This window comes from Cydia splendana, chromosome 19, assembly GCF_910591565.1.
Source record: "Cydia splendana chromosome 19, ilCydSple1.2, whole genome shotgun sequence".
In the NCBI taxonomy this organism is placed as follows: domain Eukaryota; kingdom Metazoa; phylum Arthropoda; class Insecta; order Lepidoptera; family Tortricidae; genus Cydia; species Cydia splendana.
This window is the reverse complement of record NC_085978.1, coordinates 4,408,304-4,432,746: the sequence shown is the minus strand read 5'-3', so window position 1 is coordinate 4,432,746 and position 24,443 is coordinate 4,408,304. Positions and strand designations below refer to the sequence as shown.

General features: G+C 39.9%; 1 protein-coding gene across 1 annotated transcript in view; it reads right to left on the bottom strand.

Annotated features, from left to right (window-relative positions):
- The window catches only part of LOC134800272 (phosphatidylinositol 4-kinase alpha), a 68,832-nt gene extending 44,389 nt beyond the window's left edge, over window positions 1-24,443 (bottom strand). The window contains exons 1-12 of the mRNA XM_063772781.1: window positions 24,233-24,443; window positions 23,248-23,458; window positions 20,011-20,226; window positions 18,011-18,507; window positions 16,023-16,136; window positions 15,576-15,753; window positions 13,691-13,744; window positions 12,525-12,625; window positions 11,445-11,595; window positions 8,952-9,147; window positions 8,553-8,663; window positions 8,090-8,263 (exon numbers count right to left, since the gene is read on the bottom strand). Coding sequence (XP_063628851.1) covers window positions 8,090-8,263; window positions 8,553-8,663; window positions 8,952-9,147; window positions 11,445-11,595; window positions 12,525-12,625; window positions 13,691-13,744; window positions 15,576-15,753; window positions 16,023-16,136; window positions 18,011-18,507; window positions 20,011-20,226; window positions 23,248-23,458; window positions 24,233-24,322 — 2,093 coding nt within the window. The 5' untranslated portion in view covers window positions 24,323-24,443. The remainder of the gene's footprint in view (window positions 1-8,089; window positions 8,264-8,552; window positions 8,664-8,951; window positions 9,148-11,444; window positions 11,596-12,524; window positions 12,626-13,690; window positions 13,745-15,575; window positions 15,754-16,022; window positions 16,137-18,010; window positions 18,508-20,010; window positions 20,227-23,247; window positions 23,459-24,232) is intronic.

Here is a 24,443-nt window from a genome sequence, read left to right as displayed (position 1 = left end):
GAAACCTTGTTAGGCATGGATTTTATATCCAAATCAGGATTAAAGACTGATTTTGACAACCATACCTGGAGCTTCAGAGGTCAACCTGACATTCAGTATGAACTGCAATACGAAAATGAACCTGTAGCCATAGCCGCATGCAAACCTACTGAGATACCTCAGACACTTCGCGATAATGAAGGTGTTACACTCAATAACGAACAACGGGACAAGTTGTCCTCACTCCTTAACCGTCACCGAGATACTTTCAATCTAGGGGGAGAACCAACCACTTATGCTGTCCATCGTATTGAGTTGATCAATAAAAATATACAACCTATCTCCGTGCCACCTTACAGATTACCAGAGCCTAAGAAAGAAGCCCTGCGAGTGGAACTCGAGAAGATGCTGAAAGATGACATCATCGAAGAGTGCGAGTCTCCATGGTCTGCCCCTGTGGTACTAGTCCCGAAGAAAGACAACACTATAAGAGTTTGCATCGACTACAGAAAATTAAATGCAGTGACCAAGCCCGATCGATACCCATTGCCAAGAGTGGATGATATTCTACACGGAACTGGCAAGTTCAAATACATATCTGCCTTAGACCTTCGCTCTGGATATTGGCAAGTACCAGTCGCAATGGAAGATCGTGATAAAACCTCATTTGTAACACCACTAGGTATGTACCGCTTTAAGCGAATGCCTATGGGACTGCGAAACTCTGGATCCACATTCCAAAGATTAATGGATAGATTTCGTTCCAACCTTCCCAATGTAACAATACTGGCCTACCTCGATGACGTACTGATCCTCTCAGATAGTTTTGAGAAGCACCTCCAAGACATGGAAGCTGTATTTGAGAGACTCAAACTTTTCAAGCTGCGAGTGAACAGAGAAAAGAGCACCTTTACCTGTGAATCAGTGAAGTACCTCGGACACATCCTGTCAGCCGATGGAATCCAACCTGACATCGAGAAGACTAAGGCCATTAGTGAGATGAAGGAACCACATAATGATAAACATCTGAAGACCTTCACCCAGACTTGCTCCTGGTTCCGGAAATTCATACCCGACTTCGCCAAGATAGCAAGACCACTAACAATGTTACTTAAAAAGAACCAAAGCTGGATCTGGGGAGAAGATCAAGTGAAGGCATTCAAAGAGTTGAAGAAACGCCTCACATCTGCACCAATTTTACGGCAGGTTGACTATACCTTGCCTTTTATTCTAAAAGTTGATGCGAGTGGATACGCCTTAGGAGCCGTACTGCTTCAAGGCGAAGGCTATGACGAGCGACCCGTAGAATATGAAGAAGAAGAAGAAGAAGAAACGACCACAGAGCGTGAAGCTCTTGCTGCCATTTGGGCCCTTGACAAGTTCCGTGGGTATATCGAAGGCTCTGAAGTCACCCTCGTCACTGATCACCAACCGCTGAGATGGATCCTGACTCTAAAGACACCTACAGGACGTCTCGCACGATGGGCCCTGAAGATACAGGCCTACAATTTGAAAATTGAATATCAACCCGGAAATAAGAATGTTGTTGCCGACACCTTGAGCAGACCTGTGTGTGATGATACCACTAAGGATTCCTGTAACCTGTGCACCGTCATAGTAGATATGCCACACGTGTCACCTACTGACCTACGGAACGCTCAAGCAGAAGATCCAGAAATTTGGAAGATTGCCAAAGACTTCGAAAACAACAACATAGAAGCGGCTACACGCTGGACTGAGCGCGGTTATTACATGTCACAGGGAGTGCTATACCACTTTAACCCTGACGTCGAGAGCGACGATCCGTAGCTTGTCATACCACAGTCCATGAGGAAGGAGATGTTAAAGGAACTACATGATGCTCCTACGGCTGGACATAACGGAGTTGAAAGGACATACCAACGAGTGAGCCAAAGGTATTATTTCCCTGGTATGAAGAGATATATAACAGAATATATACGAGATTGTAATGAGTGCCAGCGTTACAAACCATCTAACTTGAAACCTGCAGGCTTACTGCAGACGCCTGTACCAGCTCAGAGATTTGAGGTACTAGCAATAGACCTATTCGGACCTTTACCTACTGGAAAGAATGATGAACGATGGATTTTTATTATAGAGGATACTGCGACTAAGTGGGTCGAGCTCTTCCCATTAGTTACAGCAACAGCAGAAGTTTGCGCCAAAACCCTGGTTGAAGAAGTTTTTCTCAGATATGGATTTCCCAGGAGAGTAATATCTGACAATGGCGTACAGTTTGTGTCCCAAGTCATGCAGAAAGTCATGCACACCCTAGGAGTAGAGCAGAACTTAACGCCTCTTTACCATCCAGAAGCAAACCCAGTAGAGAGGAAAAATAGAGACCTCAAGAGCCAACTCGCCATCATAGTTGAAGGGAACCATACTAACTGGCCGAGCGCCTTACCTGCTATACGCTTCGCCATGAATAGCGCTGTCACCCAAAGCACCGCGAAATCGCCTGCTTACCTCGCCTTCGGGAGAGAGATGCGATCACCGGTAGAGAATAGACACGACCTGCGGGCAGTTATCCAAGCAGAGAACTTTATACCTCAGATAACACCCTATCTGTTGAGACTCAGCGATAATCTCGCCCGAGCTCAAGAACATAACCTTCAACAACAGGAACGCAGGAAGATCTATGCAGATCAGAAGCGTAGACCCCATGAAAATTATAACATTGGGGATAAGGTCCTTTTGAAAACACACGTCCTAAGTAACCAAACAAAGGGCATAACTAGCAAATTTGCGCCCCGACGTGACGGACCGTACATCATATCGAAGATAGTCAGCCCGACTACTTATATGTTAACAAACAATAGTGAAACTGTTGGTAAATACCACGTGTCAGACTTGACTACATACCATCAGAAGAGTGGTGATGAACCTGCAGAACCTATCATGCCACAAAGGAAGAGAGGTAGACCGCCGAAGCGAACACCTGCTACCCCTACTCCACCTGCAGCTGGTGAGAAAAAAAGAGGAAGACCACGCAAGAAGCAACCTGTGTGTCGGCCCATGGGCGAGGACGTCCCCATGGCCCGAAGGGGGAGCCTGTAGCACAGCCCTTAGCTTCCACACAGACGTGTAGACACACCCTCATACACACGTCTGTGAACCCCCTAATCTTCATACACTCACCATTCATCACATTCACTCAACCAATCACTCAATCACCTCGCGTGCGCCATGCTGGCAGTCCGATTCCGTTTGCCTATCGAGATGCAACGCACGCGACCTTACGACAATTTTCAGTGAGTGATCTCTTCTCTAGTTATTTTGTGTAAATCACAGGACCCCTTCTGACCATCCCCGGTTACATATTTACTTTATTTATATTTTGTTGATTTTATTGACTTTATTTATTAAATTTATTTAATTTAAGTATTTAATTTATTTAATTTATTTAATTTATTTAATTTATTTAATTTATTTAATTTATTTAATTTATTTAATTTATTTAATTTATTTAATTTATTTAATTTATTTAATTTATTTAATTTATTTAATTTATTTAATTTATTTAATTTATTTAATTTATTTAATTTATTTAATTTATTTAATTTATTTAATTTATTTAATTTATTTAATTTATTTAATTTATTTAATTTATTTAATTTATTTAATTTATTTAATTTATTTAATTTATTTAATTTATTTAATTTATTTAATTTATTTAATTTATTTAATTTATTTAATTTATTTAATTTATTTAATTTATTTAATGTATTTAATTTATTTAATTTATTTAATTTATTTTCAAATACAAATACAAATACAAATATCTTTATTTCGCTTTAAAATGTGGTACAAAAAGATGTTATAAAAGTATATCGTGGTCACACACATTCCACCAAAAGCTGGCATGCAAAACTATTCTAGAAAATACCTAAATATAAAAAGAAGCATGCAACGGTACGTACTTAGAGTACTTAAATCTAACAATCTAGTGCACTTATATCTAGCGTATTATTAAAATGTCAAAATTACAATTAAATTACTAATGTCATAACTACAATACAGATTCAATAACTAATTTCTTATATCATAAAATGTCAAGTTTGATGTCTAAAGTAATCAAAATATTCTTCAACAGAGTAAAAACATTCTTGAATGAGCCAGTTCTTAAGTTTACGATTAAATAAACTGATAGGCAAATCTTTAATGTCATCATGTAGGCAATTAAATATGTCAATGGACTTACAGTATGCGTTATTGCTGTACAATTGTGTCTTACGGCCAGGACCAGCCAGACGATTTGGGTACCTTGTAGGAAAGTTGCATATATCTTTGAAAGTTTTGAAGAGCTCTGGGTGGGCCTTAACGAATAAACAAACTTCATAGATATAGATACATGGCACAGTCAATAAATTCAGGTCTATAAATAGCGGCCTACAAGATGTTAAGACGTCTACGTCACAGATCGCCCTGATGCACTGTTTTTGTGCTAAAAGTGCGCGTCTTGCATGGGTTGAATTTCCCCAGAGGAGAACGCCGTATCTGAGGAGTGAGCAAACATAGCCGTGATAGGCCTGTATTGCGGTCTGCTTGGTGCTAATTTTAGCCAATTTCCAAAGCGCATAAGCAAACGTGTTAATTTTACTGCACAATTTATTAATATGCTCACCCCAAGAACATCTGTCATCTAAACAAATGCCTAAAAACATTGTCTGACTTGATTCCGTTATTACCTGATCTGCGAAAGTTACAGTCAGTTGTTGCTTTTTGCCATTTCTATTTATAAACTGGACAAATGTGGTTTTTGATATATTTACTTGAAGATTGTTCCTATGCAACCAGTTTATTACATCAGCGATTGTTTTGTTTATGTCACTATTATACGTTTTGTCATCACTACATGGTATGACGACCGATAGGTCATCCGCGAAGAGTATACAGTCAAAATTTATCGCATTCGGTAGGTCGTTAATGTACAGTAAAAAAAGCAGAGGACCCAGGATACTCCCCTGCGGTACGCCGACCTTGTTCACTCTCGTGGAAGATCTATAAACCTCAATCGTGTTGGCCGAGTCGATTTGAGATATTTCCACAAATTGATTCCTAGTGCGTAAATAGTCTCTGAGCCATTCATTAACTACACCTCTGATACCGTAGAGCTCGCATTTAACCAGGAGTGTCTCGTGGCACACAAAATCGAAAGCTCGAGTCATGTCGAAGAAAATAGTCGTTACTGGTAAGCTCTGGTTCAAGTGACCTAAAATCTTGTTTGTCAGCGTAAAGGCAGCTAGTGATGTTGATTTACCCTTTTGAAATCCAAATTGTTCGGATTTCAATACATTAAACTTATTTAAAAATGACAATAGGCGTTCGTGAAACGCCTTCTCAAATATTTTCGAGATAATAGGTACCAGCGAAATTGGTCGGTAGTTTTCTACGCATTCTTTACTACCTTTTTTGTGAAGTGGCTTAACAAGAGAGAGTTTTAAGGGCTCCGGGAAGACTCCACAAGTGAATGACAAGTTTACTAGGTAGCTTATGACTGCAGCAATACTTTGTTTACACCCTTTTAATATTTTAGTTTGGACTTCGTCATAGCCCGCTGAGTTAGTCGGATTTAGAGTGTCAATAAATTTACGAATTTCATTTTCATCTGTCGGCGATAAGAACATATTAGCATTATTACAATTGATTAGTGAGATGTCAGGCTTCGGTTTAGGATTATTATTTACGTTAGTCAAATTTATATAAAAGTCATTAAAAGTATTTGCAATGTCAGTAGGACTTGATATAGGACTACCTTCGACAACCAGTTTCTCGATGTTTGTCCCACCTATGTTGTTAGTGGTTATGTTCTTAATTACCTCCCATGTTGCCTTACACCTGTTCTTGGATCGATGTATATGATTAATGTTCGCAAGTTTTTGAGCTTGATTTATGCAGCGCTTGAGAAGCTTAGAGTAATTATTAAATTATTAAATTTAATTTATTTAATTTATTTAATTTATTTAATTTATTTAATTTATTTAATTTATTTAATTTATTTAATTTATTTAATTTATTTAATTTATTTAATTTATTTAATTTATTTAATTTATTTAATTTATTTAATTTATTTAATTTATTTAATTTATTTAATTTATTTAATTTATTTAATTTATTTAATTTATTTAATTTATTTAATTTATTTAATTTATTTAATTTATTTAATTTATTTAATTTATTTAATTTATTTAATTTATTTAATTTATTTAATTTATTTAATTTATTTAATTTATTTAATTTATTTAATTTATTTAATTTATTTAATTTATTTAATTTATTTAATTTATTTAATTTATTTAATTTATTTAATTTATTTAATTTATTTAATTTATTTAATTTATTTAATTTATTTAATTTATTTAATTTATTTAATTTATTTAATTTATTAAACTTATTTAATTTATTTATTTTAATTATTTTAGTTATAATATAATAATTAATAATATTTATAATAAGAACACACCACACAGGTAGGTATAAAGGTAAACAAAGGAAAGGCAAAAAAACTTGTTTGTGCTGGAGGCTTCATAGACCGCCCATGCCAACCTCGGTTATTCAATAATAAGTTGAATTTAAGTGTGCGTAAAGATTACAATCGTTTGAACTGGTCAAAAACCTCATAATGAGGTAACTGAATAGACTGGGTTTTTATTTCGGTTACCGGTAACAGAGGTTAACTCGATCTGATACGGTTACCGAATCAAAGTGTTACCTTATTAAGCGGTTACCGTTATGGTAGGGGTTTTTATAAACACCTCTAAAATAACCCTATGAAAAACCCCGGTTAAGGTAACCGGTTCCTGTCCCTGCGTACCAGTACTGCTTGCGGTCATCAGTGTGGCTGGCCAGCGCCATGCAGCCCAGCTGGTCCGCTATCAGCGTGTCTAGAGACGGGGAGACTATATCTGTCACTCTCCTGTATAGTCGTACCTGTACTGCTTGCGGTCGTCGGTGTGGTGGTAGGCGGCGGAGGCGGCCTCCACGGTGATGACGGTGAACATGCGCATGATGTCGTCGTGCGCCGGGCCCGCGGGGCTGGCCAGCGCCATGCAGCCCAGCTGGTCCGCTATCAGCGTGTCTAGAGACGGGGAGACTATATCTGTCACTCTCCTGTATAGTCGTACCTGTACTGCTTGCGGTCGTCTGTGTGGTGGTAGGCGGCGGAGGCGGCCTCCACGGTGATGACGGTGAACATGCGCATGATGTCGTCGTGCGCCGGGCCCGCGGGGCTGGCCAGCGCCATGCAGCCCAGCTGGTCCACTATCAGCGTGTCTAGAGACGGGGAGACTATATCTGTCACTCTCCTGTATAGTCGTACCTGTACTGCTTGCGGTCGTCGGTGTGGTGGTAGGCGGCGGAGGCGGCCTCCACGGTGATGACGGTGAACATGCGCATGATGTCGTCGTGCGCCGGGCCCGCGGGGCTGGCCAGCGCCATGCAGCCCAGCTGGTCCGCTATCAGCGTGTCTAGAGACGGGGAGACTATATCTGTCCCCCTCCTGTATAGTCGTACCTGTACTGCTTGCGGTCGTCGGTGTGGTGGTAGGCGGCGGAGGCGGCCTCCACGGTGATGACGGTGAACATGCGCATGATGTCGTCGTGCGCCAGGCCCGCGGGGCTGGCCAGCGCCATGCAGCCCTGCTGGTCCACTATCAGCGTGTCTAGAGACGGGGAGACTATATCTGTCTCTCTCCTGTATAGTCGTACCTGTACTGCTTGCGGTCGTCCGTGTGGTGGTAGGCGGCGGAGGCAGCCTCCACGGTGATGACGGTGAACATGCGCATGATCTCGTCGTGCGCCGGGCCCGCGGGGCTGGCCAGCGCCATGCAGCCCAGCTGGTCCACTATCAGCGTGTCTAGAGACGGGGAGACTATATCTGTCCCTCCTGTATAGTCGTACCTGTACTGCTTGCGGTCGTCGGTGTGGTGGTAGGCGGCGGAGGCGGCCTCCACGGTGATGACGGTGAACATGCGCATGATCTGGTCGTGCGCCGGGCCCGCGGGGCTGGCCAGCGCCATGCAGCCCAGCTGGTCCGCTATCAGCGTGTCTAGAGACGGGGAGACTATATCTGTCCCCCTCCTGACTCGTACCTGTACTGCTTGCGGTCGTCGGTGTGGTGGTAGGCGGCGGAGGCAGCCTCCACGGTGATGACGGTGAACATGCGCATGATCTCGTCGTGCGCCGGGCCCGCGGGGCTGGCCAGCGCCATGCAGCCCAGCTGGTCCACTATCAGCGTGTCTAGCGATGACGGAGCGCGGCATAATCTGGGAAAATAGCATTTCATTAAAGACTGGCATTCAAGGAATTTGAACCTTAGCCTAAAGCCTTAGGGTCACCCCACACTAGCGTCTTTTGACGACGTCTAGTCAGCGCTATGGAAAATGGCGTCGCTGCGCAGTTGCGCCAATGTTGCGTCGAGCATAGAGTTGACTAGACGCCAACCCTCGGAAGAGGCTAGTAGTGGCCCTTAAACTTAAAAAAAATGACACGACTCTCTCGAACAATTCTCAAAATCGTATGAACAAGGTCAACATGAAATTATTGATTCTATACCTCTGTTGGAAGAACTGAAGAACCGTGTCCGTAGTCTTCGGCGTGTCTTTCAAGGCCACTGCTACGTGGCCCAACATTATCACGATGTTGGTGCTTATCAATGATGATTCACTGTAAATAATAAAAAAACATTATGAATTATATGCCAACGATGTAATCGCGACATTAGGTCAACCAAGAGAATCAAAATTGTACCATAAAATTAAATTTAAAAGGTCGTTTTTAAGCTGGTAAACTTAGGCCCACTTACTTTAAATGCATTACCCCACGTTACAGTTCCATAGCGAATTATGCAATCGACATAACCATAATATGCTGTTATAACTGCTCGTAACTATGGAGATTTTTAGATTTGACCTAATTTTAGTGTGAGAGAGGTGAAGATTGTGTCTCGCTCACCTGTCACTAGTTTCAGCAGTGAAGAGCCTGTTACTAACGGAACCCACAAGCGCAGGCACACAGAAGGGGTCCACAGTGAGCGCCGCCTCTAAGGCCACGCAAAGATTCTCTATGGCCGCGTCCCGAAGCTTCTCGAAAGGCGTAGATTTGACCGGAACCCCGTTCTCCGTCATGCCTTGCAGCTCTTTACCTTGTACTGAAATTGGATTGGATTAGGAAAAGGACTGGTCAAACTGAGGCTAATCCAGAGTAGACCGTTACAGCAGTCGCATAGCAAAGGTTTATTGATAGACGTGAAAACTCTAAGACAAATTCTTGCTTCGAATTTGACAGCCGATGCGTTTACCGTTGTACGGCTCTGTACATTATCCGGTAACTCTCGTTGTCCAGACCAATGACCAGACAATGGCGCAGTACCATCGCCCACACCGTTAACTGACAGTTTGTAAACCTTATTACAAAAGGCATAAGGTTCACAGTTAAGAGTGTTACTGTTTGTACAGAGCAATCTGTTCCAGCTGTCGAACTAGGAACGTTGTTATCTTAGACTTTACTTCGCTATTACAATCAATAACCCTTTGATAAGTTTTCTGTGGTGGATTAAGTGGAATAACAAGAGTGTACAAGACATTTATTTTGGTTGTGTATTTTAAATACAATTTCGAACATGTTAATTATCGGCGTCGGAACTTTGCAGAAAAAAATGTTAGTTTGTATATTTTTGGAACAGGTGTTTGTGTTCCTTTAGGTTTTAAATATATTTTGTATAATGCCAGGAATTGCTTTCAGTTGATTAAAGTACCTATTTCCCGTAAGTTCTACGGAAATAATTTTGTAAGGATTATGGAAGTAGATTTGGCGTGTGATTTTAAAACACGTTATCTGGATTAGCATCAGTTTGATCATATCTTCACATAAATTAAACATTAATATTAACTAATAATACCTGCTAGCCTCGAATCTACAGAGTTAGCTTTAATAAGAAAGAAGAGTTTCATTAAGAAAACAAAATACAATTACAGTTCATTGTGAAAACTGTGCTTAATGTTATGAGGTGAGAAGCGTACTGTGCTGTTTAGACTACCAAGCAAGTAATAGCCGAGATTGTAAGTTGGGAAAATTAACAAAAAGTATGAATTCTCGAAAATTATAGGAAAATTCCACAAGAAATAAAAGATAGATTCCATTTAAGAAACGGCAATTAAGTTCCCCAATTTCGAAATTTCTCAATAGGGAGTATTACGGCAATGTTCTGCCGCCAGAATGCAGCACCAATTTGTTTAGTAAACCATAGAGTAACTTATACATACTAGGCCTTAAACAGTTTTTTGACAAGTTTTCACTATGACATTGATGCACCAAGGCGGTTTGTATACAGGTGGCCTACCACGAAACGCGAAAATCGAAATTTCTTTATCTGCCTTTCTATCGATCGAATAAGCAAGAGTGATAGAGAGACAGAAACCGAACTTTCGACTGTCGTGTTTCACGGTAGGCCATGTGATTGACCTAGTGACGCATGATGTGTCATTGATGATGTCAATGAGGTTTGTTTACTGTATGTGCTAGTGGTGTCACCTACGCAGAGCTTTGCCTAATATTCCCCATTTTGGAAACTTTCCGACGACATATCTGTAGCCGAGATAATATTTGAAATGAGATGAATTTCACTTAAGGTAAGAAATCCACTTCGGCGTAAAGTGTGAAAAACACCCAGTAAAATTTAATGAGTTAAGGGTACTTTTGCGAATCACTGTAGAAACTAGGATAGTCGATTTACAATAAGACCTTTTAAGGTCCCTTCGCCGCGCGGGTTTCTGTCCTCGAGAGCCCCTTTCTTGAACGATACTAGACTAAAATATTATTAATTTTACAATAATCATTTTGTAAAGATTTTCACAATAATCTGAGATTCATTATTTCTATCAGATGTGTAACTGTCAAAAGATGTTGCAACATACAGCGCCATCTTATTCAGCTGTCAACTCGGAGGCACTTTCTTCCCTTAGACTTTACATACTTATATCTTAATAAATGGAAGATACATTGTGTTATGACTCCTATAACAATTAATATCTGGGAGACCGAGCTTTGCTTGGAAAACATATAAAAACTCAAAAATGCGCGTTTTTATCAGAGATAAGACCTAGCTAGATCGATTTTTCGCCCCCGAAAACCCCCATATAGCAAATTTCATCGAAATCGTTAGAGCCGTTTCCGAGATCCCAGAAATATATATATAAATAAATAAATAAATATACAAGAATTGCTCGTTGAAATAAGATTAGTCTTATACCGTTCAAGAAATAGGTACTCAGATTTACACTTTTAAGTTTTACTCACGTAAACATTTAGATACATATAGACGCAACTGTTTATAGAATGAAAGTAAAACAAAACTAGCTACGTTACAATTTACGTAAATAAAATTTACAGGCGTAAATATATATGCATGATATACAAATACATCATAAAATTACTAATAAATCTTACATGTAACTTTCATATGTTCCTTTCCCGTCTTTTCTAGCTCTAACTTGTGCAGTTTGAATAATATCGGCGAGGGGGTGACGAGGAAGTCCCTCAGGCAGTATATCGAGGTGTTCGCTATCGTGGGGAATTTTGTTGCGAGTTTACCAAGTCCCTGTTAAGAAAAATACACGGGCTGACATGAAGTTTTCAATTAAATTAAATTAAATTCAATAATAATTTATTTTAAATAACGAAGATTCATAATACATGGTTAGTAACAGAATACGGTCAAAACTCGGATCCTCAACTTCTTTGGATACGTGTCTCGGCGAGACGGAATATCCATAGAACGTCTAGTTGTACATGGAAGAGTGGGAGATGACAGGGCTAGAGGAAGATCGCCAATGAGATGGACCGACCAAATCAAAGCCAGTGTGTCGGCCACAGTAAGCGAATTCTCACGGAAAGCAGCTCTACGGGAGGAATGGCGACGTGTCGTTAAACGAGTCGCTCAAAAGTCTACATAATACCCACGACCACTTTGTCAACAGTGTAACGAAGAAGAACATAATAGCTCATTATCTTATTCTCTACGTGAGTATTCTTATATCGTTAGTTTTACATGCAAATTTTATTTTCATTGTATAAAAAATTTTAGCAACAAAAACTATGTAGTACCAGTACCAGACATATGCAGTTATAAAAAAAAAATATTTCAAGCTAATTTTGCTCATATTTTTAGATATATGTTACGAAAAAGTGCATGCCGAGTTTCATGTAAATTAAAAATGAATAAGACCGTCACTTCGATTAGTTCGATTGTATGGAAGCGGTTTTTGACGGCGGGTTCGTGTCACAATTTATATAGGACTTAAAATGCCTGTGACAGATATGTATATCTTCTCTTTATCTAGCAAACACACAGTTTAAAGTGACATATAAGGAAAAACTAATAAAAACTAAAATGGTCATTTTTCAATTCACAATAGGAAATATATAAATATTTTATTCTAGAGCAGGTACACAAGTAGTTATCAAATCAATAACCTCCGACCAACGCGCAGAGTTGAAAAAGGTTTTATATTGAATAAATATACTTACTTCAAGACAGACCATGAGGAGAGGCATATGCGCCAGTATCAATTTATGATTGTGATTCGAGTTGATCTTCTCAGTGAGACGGCCACACAAGGAATCGGCACCTAAAATAAATAAATAAAGATAAATTGAGTACCTATTATTGTTATGATATAATCGATCAGAACAAAACTGGAAAATGTACAAATGTTAGTAATATATTTATCCATTTTATAAAATAATTGCACTTATAAATTATACAACTAAATATTAAGCATTTTATAAACAATAGGACTTTGGAACAAACTATTAGTAGGTATTGAAATCGAACGAATTTTACCACATTTTTCAAACTTTCAACCGTCTCTCCATTTTATAGCAATACAGCTACATTGTTTTAGCATCAGAAAGATTCCACGAAGTCAGTAAAGTTTTTATACTATGCGCTTTAAGCGGTAAACCAAAGTTAATGATTTAAGAAAAGATGTAGTCTAAGAAAAAACCGTGCCAGAGCGTTTATCTTTTTAGGGTCCCGTACCACAAAGGTACAAAAGGAACCCTTATTTTTAATATTCCCGCGATGGCAGACAAGCATACGGCCGGCTTGATGGTAAGCAGTCTCCGTAAGCCTGCAACTCCAGTGGTGTTATAATATATTTTTTTATACATGCGCGTTACCCTAACACTCTGCACCCTCGTTGAGCTCTGGCAACCTTAATCACCGGTAGGAACACAACACTATGAATGGGGTCTAGTGTTATTTGGCTGCGGTTTTCTGTAAGGCGGAGGTACTTCCCCAGTTGGGCTCTGCTATTCTATCTTTTCAAACGAATTTTTCTTAGACATAACACTATACAGATGTAGTGCGTAATTGTTTTCCATCGTATTTTCTCGGAAACGTACCGAGACCGACTGAAATAGCATGTACGCTTACGTTTCCGTGAAAATACGATGGAAAATAATTATGCACTACATCTGGGGCCTGACCTAAACTATAAGTCGCATAACTCCGTCTCTTAGCAATTCAGTTTAGGTCCTAAACAGAATCGCAATAAGGACATCATGGTAAGGCCCCAGTACAATAACTCTTTCTTTCTAATGCTAAAAAAGTAGTATTAAGTAGTTAAAGTTCCTCATGCAGGTGTTAGGTCCGTCAGGGCTCGGGGTCACTCTAAAACCCACGAATGTACCTATTAATATGGTTAGAGCGTTTATAAGAGCCGGCACCCCACACTCCTCATCCACTGGAAATATATAACGACATATACATAAATATACATATGATCAAAATATAGGCAATTCGAGAAGCTTCGATTCTGATAACATAAAAGATAAAGATATATTATATTCATTTGCTAAAATATACTGTTGTACCATAGAGAAAAAAATACATAGAGTGCTCACTCCATACTTCACGTTTTAGTGCCAAAAAGACTATTATTTTCGTAGTCGACATCTAGCATCGAGTAGTGGAATATCGGTACTGCTACTTGACAATAGATGTAGCACCGACCGAAAAGTCTAATGCTCAACAATTTTCAGCTAATATTATAACCGGATTAACCGGAACTCTATTTTCAACGACTTCTGCTTTTAATATTAGTTGTACATTGTTGTTCAATACAATTTTCGTGAGTCGCGACACTAGAGAATGCTGGTATCGAGTAGCGGTAGCGGTACTAATAATTTCGATACTCGATGCTAGCTAGATGTCGACTGCGAAAATAGTAGTCGTTTTGGTACCAAAACTGATGAATGGAGTGAGCACTCTATTCTTAGTATATTTCTCTATGGTTGTACATAGCTGGAATACGAGTAATCTTTCTCACGTAGTTTTTAGTCGAATTTATCGATTTTCATGTTTTCCATTTCAAGGACTCTCACTCAAAACAACGACGGATATTTTGACCAGGTCACGTCAGTAGCCCGTTTCAAAAAAACGCTACAATATCCTGTCTCAACACGAGTAGATTGACGCACGCGGATTTCGCCATGACGTTGACCTTGAACTTGTTGATGGTGGCGAAGTTGCTCTCTCTGACGCGTCGTGATGCGACTGCAACTGTCTCTCTCTAACGCATGAGTCACATGATATACCTGTCTCATCTCCAATGGCCCACACCAGTAGATCGACGCACGCGGAGTTCGCCATGACGTTGACCTTGAACTTGTTGACGGTGGCGAAGTTGCTCTCTCTGACGCGTCGTGATGCGACTGCAACTGTCTCTCTCTAACGCATGAGTCACATGATATACCTGTCTCATCTCCAATGGCCCACACCAGTAGATCGACGCACGCGGAGTTCGCCATGACGTTGACCTTGAACTTGTTGACGGTGGCGAAGTTGCTCTCTCTGACGCGTCGTGATGCGACTGCAACTGTCTCTCTCTAACGCATGAGTCACATGATATACCTGTCTCATCTCCAATGGCCCACACCAGTAGATCGACGCACGCGGAGTTCGCCATGACGTTGACCTTGAACTTGTTGACGGTGGTGAAGTTGCTCTCTATGTCTTCCTTCTCGGAGGCGTCGTATCTCTCTCTCTCTAACGCATGAGTCACAGGATATACCTGTCTCATCTCCAATGGCCCACACCAGTAGATCGACACACGCAGAGTTCGCCATGACGTTGACCTTGAACTTGTTGACGGTGGCGAAGTTGCTCTCTCTGTCTTCTTTCTCTGACGGGTCGTGATGCGACTGCAGCTGTCTCTCTCTAACGCATGAGTCACATGATATACCTGTCTCATCTCCAATGGCCCACACCAGTAGATCGACGCACGCGGAGTTCGCCATGACGTTGACCTTGAACTTGTTGACGGTGGTGAAGTTGCTCTCTATGTCTTCCTTCTCGGAGGCGTCGTATCTCTCTCTCTCTAACGCATGAGTCACAGGATATACCTGTCTCATCTCCAATGGCCCACACCAGTAGATCGACACACGCAGAGTTCGCCATGACGTTGACCTTGAACTTGTTGACGGTGGCGAAGTTGCTCTCTCTGTCTTCTTTCTCTGACGGGTCGTGATGCGACTGCAGCTGTCTCTCTCTAACGCATGAGTCACATGATATACCTGTCTCATCTCCAATGGCCCACACCAGTAGATCGACGCACGCGGAGTTCGCCATGACGTTGACCTTGAACTTGTTGACGGTGGCGAAGTTGCTCTCTCTGTCTTCCTTCTCGGAGGCGTCGTGGTGGCGCGACTGCAGCTCTGTTTGCCCGCTTAGGAACAGGCATTTTACGAATTCCTGCACAGATAATAAATTTTACATAGTTTGGATATGGTCCATATACGGCGTACAGCATGAAACTTTGCACGCAGTTTATCCAAGGATATTTATTTAAGTACATAGTAGTAAAATTACAACATTGAAAATTTTAAATAAATATTATGGGACAGTCTTAGACAAATCGAGCCTAGAAACTAGCCCCACAGTAAGCTTCGTAAGCCTTGTGTTGTGGTTACTAGACGAAGATATATAAAACATCGAAAACATAATACCAGTATTACACTTACTTGCACGTCTTTGGTGAAAGGTCCGGGTAGATCTTTCTGGTGCTGAAGTATCTCTCTCAGCAATGTCACCATCACTAGGTTCAGCGTCTCGGAGAACGATTTGTACGGGAACACCTGTTTAACATTTAGATACATAAAAAATACAGTAAAATAATAATCTTCTTTCAAGAGAGTAAGGTAGAAATTTCAACATAAAGTTTTGGTAAACTTTCTCTGAAGAAATGAATTAAAGTTTATTCACGAGAAGATGGTACAGTAGATACATTTTTATACGTTACACAAGTGAACATTTAAACATTTGAAAATTATACACTTAGATTCACTCTTATAGTGTGGCTGTGGAAATACTTGATTAATCATTGTTGCTCAGGTAATTACTCATCGTCATCTGCCTCGCGTTTTGCCGGCATTTTTGCCACGGCTCATGGGTCCGCTTGGCATTAATTCTAGTACGTACTGTAGCGAAACGCTACTGGCCGCTTGTAAGAAAATAAAATGCATATTTGCGATTATTTTGAATTCAAAATTTTGATAGAATGTTCGAGAGAGAAAACTTCGAATTTGTTTTTTGGCAGATGGTTTGTGGATTTCGTGTCAAAAAGTCGTTGGTGATCCGGGCTGTTTTATTAAACTACATTTTCAACGTTTAACGTTTAACCAGTTTGATAATTAATACGAAGTGTCGAAAGTGCGCGTTAATCGACGAGAGGAAAGGCTCCTCGTAGACAGCTGGCCACCTAAGCCGTGCGTGAGTCGGCGTCCGGGGAGGAGTGGCTCCTCGTAAACTGCTGGCCACCAAAGCCGTGCGTAGGTCGGCGCTGAGCACTGGTGGAGTGAAGAAGCCTCATCGTTATCGTCCGGTCTGCTGCCATACGCGCTCGCCAGGAAGCGAGTGGCTTACCTCGTCGGCCTGCTTGAAGACACCACCTTGTGCGCCATCTGTGCTGTACAAGTAAATTTCCTACCGGCTGCCGGCACCCTTGCGTGTGCCTCCACATTTGCCTCATTTACCTTTTTTCCCCCTTTACTTCAAGACCGAAATACTTGAAAATTTTAGCGTTAGTTTTCCAATTCTAATTTTTATAACCACCTAATTATTTGTTTTGTATTTTTGTGCCATATTTTTGTTTCGCCATTTGTTAATATCTGTGATCCGCATACTTCTTCTTCTTCTTCTTACAAATCGTCAAAATTCAAAAAGCCTCGTTGGACGGGCGGTATAAACAAGCGGTTCAATATTTAGGTATCACTCGCCAACTTGTCAACCATCATCGTCCATAATATTCGCCACATTAATACATTTTCTTCCTTTCCAGCTAAATTCACAGCCGTATTCCTTTTTTTTTACCTTTCATGTTTACCAACTATGCGGAACGCAGACAATTAGTTTAAAACTATCAAAATAGTGTTTTTAGTGAATTTTGTCAATAATATTTTTTTATACAGAGTGTTACCGGAAATTGATTTTTTTAATTAAAAAGTTTTCAAATTATACGTGTTCAGTGAATTATATTTGTTTTACTGCAGTACATAATATGTACAATTCCTTATAATTCTAGTAGGTACATAATATGGACAATTCCATATAAGATAATTTCAGGCAAATATAAGACCAAATTTATCAAACTAACTCGCTGTCTAAATACTAATATAAAACAGTAGTATTTGTACCACAAGCCACGGCTCGGAACCGGTTTCTTTGAAAACCCCGAAATAGCCCAATATTTTTAATTATTTTATGCTCTTTACGTATAATTGAATCACGTGTTTAGGTAACAACTTCGTATTATTAGATTTTCCCATTAAAAATGAAATAATAAACCAAAGAACGTAATGATACCGGTATTTTTTGTATGAAGTAAAAACCGGTTCCGAGCCTTCCCACTTGCCACAAGCATTCCATCCATTTTAAGACTTGCTTACGATACATCATAAAATAATTAAGAACACTGAAACATGGAAACATGCGTGAATAAATAAAGCAATACCTGTATTTGCCCAGCCGCGTATATATCATCCGCCTCTTCATCCAAAAACGCCAGCAAATCCTTGGTCAACAACTTCTTCGCATACGACAGAATGTTCTGCAGGTATCTCACATAGAACTGCACATTTATTCTCCTCTCTGGGGACTCGGAGAACCTCATGTACGGGAACTGGTTGAAACTAGACCCGAATTTGTGGAAGAAGTATGTTGTGGGGTCGTAGGGGACAGAATGGTAGCTGTTAAGAGATCCCCTTTTTAAAGCGCCATCTACAGTATCGTTCCCGTTTTCCATGATATGTTCTACTGGATTTAAATTTCCTGATAGAGATCTGGGTATGATCGGCCGGAATTGGTTGAATCTCCTCTTTTTGTCTAGGGTAGAGTATTCGAAGTTGGGTTCGGGCTCCTTGTTTTTGACTGGGCTGGGCGGTTGGGGGAACAGGCGGCAGAGGAGAGGGGGATCGATGGTGGCAAAGCGGCCCATGGACCTCGCGAGACCTAGAAATATATAATTGTTAGGAAAATCATTCGCAGTGCTTCCTCAAATTTCATTTCATTGCTTGAAATGACAATTCAATTCAAATCAAATAACAGCTGTTTTGATCGTTTAATCTCTTCGCTCTTGAAAGCCCAAACACATAATCGCGTCAAACTGTCTTCGTCTATGTAGACAGTTTGTTCTGCACATAAGCTAACAATTCGTCTATTATAAAGGTTACCAGCGTGGATAGCCCTCTATCATGTTGGACCGACGTTTGGATGAGGGCTGCAGTACTTGCTCGCGATAACAAGGACTTTCACAGCGATCCTTAGGAAGCCTGTGCGGTGAACTCATTTCAACTCATTTTTAAACACACAAACCTATAAGCACTGGTATAGTCCCCTTGCACAGCTGCAGTTTGAACACCGACCCGCTATAGTCCCTCGCCTGATGACACTCCAGGACGGCCTGCGTGAGGCTCGCCATCAGCTCGATCTGCGCCGTGACCTACTGCGACCTCTAGAATAATGATACCCTGTCCATCATGAGAAGCTCTAAAGTACAACCAACCTATAAGCACAGGTATAGTCCCCTTGCACAGCTGCAGTTTGGACACACTGCCGCTATAGTCCTTCGTCTGATGACACTCCAGGACGGCCTGCGTGAGGCTCGCCATCAGCTCGATCTGCGCCGTGACCTACTGCAACCTCTAGAATAATGATACCCTGTCCATCATGAGAAGCTCTAAAGTACAACCAACCTATAAGCACAGGTATAGTCCCCTTGCACAGCTGCAGTTTGGACACACTGCCGCTATAGTCCCTCGTCTGATGGCAGTCCAGGACGACCTGCGTGAGGCTCGCCATCAGCTCGATCTGCGCCGTGACCTACTGCAACCCCTAGAATAATGATACCCTGTCCATCATGAGAAGCTCTAAAGTACAACCAACCTATAAGCACAGGTATAGTCCCCTTGCACAGCTGCAGTTTGGACACACTGCCGCTATAGTCCCTCGTCTGATGACACTCCAGGACGGCCTGCGTGAGGCTCGCCATCAGCTCGATCTGCGCCGTGACCTACTGCAACCTCTAGAATAATGATACCCTGTCCATCATGAGAAGCTCTAAAGTACAACCAACCTATAAGCACAGGTATAGTCCCCTTGCACAGCTGCAGTTTGAACACCGACCCGCTATAGTCCCTCGTCTGATGACACTCCAGGACGGCCTGCGTGAGGCTCGCCATCAGCTCGATCTGCGCCGTGACCTACTGCGACCTCTAGAATAATGATACCCTGTCCATCATGAGAAGCTCTAAAGTACAACCAACCTATAGGCACAGGTATAGTCCCCTTGCACAGCTGCAGTTTGGACACACTGCCGCTATAGTCCCTCGTCTGATGGCAGTCCAGGATGACCTGCGTGAGGCTCGCCATCAGCTCGATCTGCGCTGTGACCTACTGCAACCTCTAGAATAATGATACCCTGTCCATCACGAGAAGCTCTAAACTACAACCAACCTATAAGCACAGGTATGGTCCCCTTGCACAGCTGCAGTTTGGACACCGAGCCGCTATAGTCCCTGGTCTGATGGCAGTCCAGGATGACCTGCGTCAGGCTCGCCATCAGCTCGATCTGCGCCGTGATGATCTCCTCGCGCAGCGACGGCTGTTTCGTGGCTACGTCCGATAGGAGCGTGTTCAAGCAGAAGCTGAACTTCTCTGACATCGGGATACCTGTTAAAAAAAGATTCAAGATTATAGGGATGATGACACATGTTGAATTTTATAACAAAATCTAGTAAAATAGATAGCAAATGAACAATTTATCACAATATTGTGGATATTCAAAAAATATATGAAAATAATACAAAAATACAGCACCTGAAAGTTTCAAGATTTAAGTTTTTTTTTAACTTCCAAAAACGAAATAAGTAAGGATACCATTCGATTCCTCACATTTCATCCAAAAAAGATTGTATAGCAACTATATATATAAACGCAATATTTCACCGACAAAAAAGTAATTTTCTTGTTTTGTTTATACTTCAAGATGGACTCTCAGTGACCTTGACGTCACGTTCACTTATCGTTTTGTTAGGGGCGTTTCGCGAGTGAAGTACGACTGTCGGACTTTGACTATCATTTCTGACTTTTGTATTGCTTTAATGCACATGGTACCATATAGATATTTGATCCTAAAAACAAACCTAATTGATTGATATCATAAATGAAAATTTGTTATCTAGCCTATTCTAGAACGCTTTGAGTATGAGTTTCTGTGGTACAGTTTAGAGCAAAAATATGTTCCATAGCTCGTAGGTATGTCGGCGAATTAAGAACTAAGCCCCATATTTTTACACATGAGTGAACACAAACAATGTATCATATTAACGTAAATATTAGTCTGTGATACATTTTTTCTCTAAACTAAGAATATTTTTTCAGCAACAGCAGCAGATTGTGGGTAAAAGGTGAGGTCTAGGTGAGGTATTGGGCAGATTTAAAACATCTGTGCATTTATTTAAAGTAAATTCCAATGAGGGCTAATAAAGCTAATTATAAAATATAAAACAACAATACTATTGCTAAAGGACATACCATGGACATACATAAACGAAGTAGTAGCATCAACGTCAAATGCATATATCTATATTAGACTTTATTACAATGGTACAAAGTACAAAATTACAAACACGAGATTGATGTTGTCTGAACCCAGTTACCTCATAACAGTCATAACACAGAACACCTGTTCAAATTCGGGGGGTATAAAAGATGTGAAACACGTTGGTATGACTAACTATTCGAGTTAATTAACAACATAATGTTGTACACAATTATGATCTGGCTGGTGCTCTTTATTATGGTAAGTATTTTTTTTTTAATATTAATACCATTCAGGAATCGGAACCGGTTTTTCGCAAAATCTTCGAAATAAACATATACTTATTTCAAATTATTTTATACTCCAAATGTAGGACTCAGTTGCGTTTTTAGGTAACGACTTCGTATTATTAGATTGCCCAATTAGAAATGAAATAATTAACATAGAACGAAATAATACCGTTTTCGTACTCATACAAAAAATACCGGTATCCGATCGCTAATACCATTATCCTCTATTAAATGGACATTCGCAATCTTTACTCCAAAAACATAAGGGTTACAGATGATAGGTTGCTGTTAGTAGGTACAATAAATCGTAAGGTGAAAAACCAAAACTCATTTATCACAAAAAAAACGACCTTGTTCTGGTACTATGTACCAATTGTGCCATGGTTATGACAAAATTATAACTCTCTCGACATAAACTGATAATGATAATCAATATCATTATAAATATTAATTATATTATTTTATTCCAGAGTACCCAAATAACCTTTCTGAGTAAGTACCTACCTAATTATTTATGCACCAGTTTATTGATAAAGCCGTACAGTATGAGGTCGTACAGACCGATTTATCACAGCTCATGGAATACACAAAAAGTGCAAAAAATCACGTTTCTTGTATGGGAGCCCCACTTAAATATTTATTTTATTTTGTTTTTAGTATTTGTAGCTATCACGGTTCATGAGTTACAGCCTGGTGACAGACAGACGGACAGCGGAGTCTTAGTAATAGGGTCCCGTTTTTACTCTTTGGGTACGGAACCCCTAAAAACACTGCATAATTATAGTTTTATAAGGTCAAGATGAGTAAGATGAGAAATACATATTTTTTGTTAATATTAGTTAGTAATTAGTACGAGTATGAACGGAATAACTACAAAATAGAGAAATATTTCAGTCATGTTTCAATAGTTTATTTTGCCCCCAAGACTTATTCCTGCCTCTCGTGTTCCTTTTTATTTTCTTATCTGACCTTAACATTTTCTATTTAGATGCTGCCCCGGCCTCACATTATCACAATGCATTCCGATCTGCAGTCGAGTTGCCAGTGTGTCCCATATAAATACCATGTGTGATGTGAAATAAATAATTCAATATATTTATATGGCATTTTTATTGTCAATAAACATATCAGCCTAAAACATAAATTCAACAATTGTTGAGTTTAGTTGTGCTATGCTTTCATTATATTAACTTTCTTCTTGTCGTTCCCTCATGACTGAGGATCGTGACCAACAACTATGTCCCTCCATTTATCGCGAACAAGGGCTATGTGGGCTGCCTTATTAAACTAATTAACATTAATAATGTGTAAACAATCTTATTTCCATAACATTATTTATACATATTAATGGAAAATTGCATATTTATGGCAAATAAAAAAACTAATATTCTACCAACCACAATTGCCACCACACCAGAAAGCTGCCAGGAATGTAAACCTTTAATACAGTTATTACATTCTATATTAATATTTATGCACTGCACAGTGCCCGAGACAGCTTGGTCCATTGTTGCTGCCATATAAATATGGAACATAACATCTCTACAGACTGTTCAAATTCTTTTTACCATAACTATAAGTCTGTATCTTTAGGTGTTTAAATAAAAGTAAACAAATTGTAAACATTCGGGTAGTTGTAACATTTTTTGGTTAACCAACCAAATATTAAATCGCCTGGATGAGTCATTGAACGATGTGACTTTAACCTACATTATTTGGTCATGTAATGTTTTCGTCTATTCTCAACTGGCTTAAGGAGCCATTTGAGGGTAGATTTTGTTTACTTTTATTTAAATACCTAAAGATACAGAGTATAGTAACACGAGCCTCACACGGTTCTTATTTAAAAAATCTACTTACGGTCACCACTCTTTATCCGGCACACCGGCTCCTCAAACTGAGCGGTAGTGAGGCACTTCAGCACCTTCAGGAAGTACGGATGCAGCTTATCTTGGTGCTGCATTCCACTCTGCAAGTAGTACAGCCCTAGGGCTATGCAGGCCTCCATGCTGCGGGTCGTTACTACGAGTGTTGAGCTGGCTTGCGGGCATAGCATGAACAGGGTATTTACCTGTAAGATGGCAAGAAGTTTTATTATGAAAATGAATTATGAGCTTTTGATTATATAAGTGCTAATTGGTCCTATGTTGTACATAGCATGTATGCTATAGATTTTTTTAAGGTCAAAATAAGTGAAAAAGGGCCTAATCTTAGCCAACTTTGTGATGTTTTCAATTGACTCTCGAATATTGTATGTAAAACAATATACAATAAATAATAAATAAATAAAATATAAAAATCTCCGAAATTTCAATATATTTCCAAAAATTTTGCAGTTTGCCAGATGTTTTAGCCTGAACAATGAAAGTGTAAAAATCAAGCATGTAACTAATCCCACCACCATCACCACCACCACCACCATCTGTGTGGACCCAGCTAATCATACATAAAATGTACAAAAACCAGCCTATGAGTCAAGGGTTTGAACTGTGGCAGGTCAAGGCCTCAACATAATTGATCTGTTACAAAATAAATTATACAAATAGATTTAAGAATTGTAGAGGCTAAAATAATGGCTACAATTACTTGCATGTTCATATCAAAACGGAAATGATGAGGTTTGGATGAGATCAATACAAACAAATAGGAAATTCATCGGTGGTGCTTAATTAGTACATATTAAACAGACCCATACTTTTTCCTAGTATTCTTAAAATAAGTTCTGTCTATCAGGGATTGGTCAAAGTTTAAACAGCTATTAATTGAAATCAGTATTACAATATGTGTGTCCTTGTTAAAAAGGGATTTCGCAAAATCCTATTACTCAAGATATGAATAGACTTACTTTTTCCCATGGTGTCGGCTGTATGTTGGACAGACAGCGGGCCAGATGTTGCACGGTCTGCTTGAAGAATTCGTTTTCGTCCATCGACATTGTTTACGTTGTTATTGTACTAATCATTTTTTATTTAAATAATAAGTTAGTCACTTTTTTATGTCGCCCATCAACACAGGCTGGGCTGACATTGACAGTAAGAGGCAGGGTTGCCTGAATA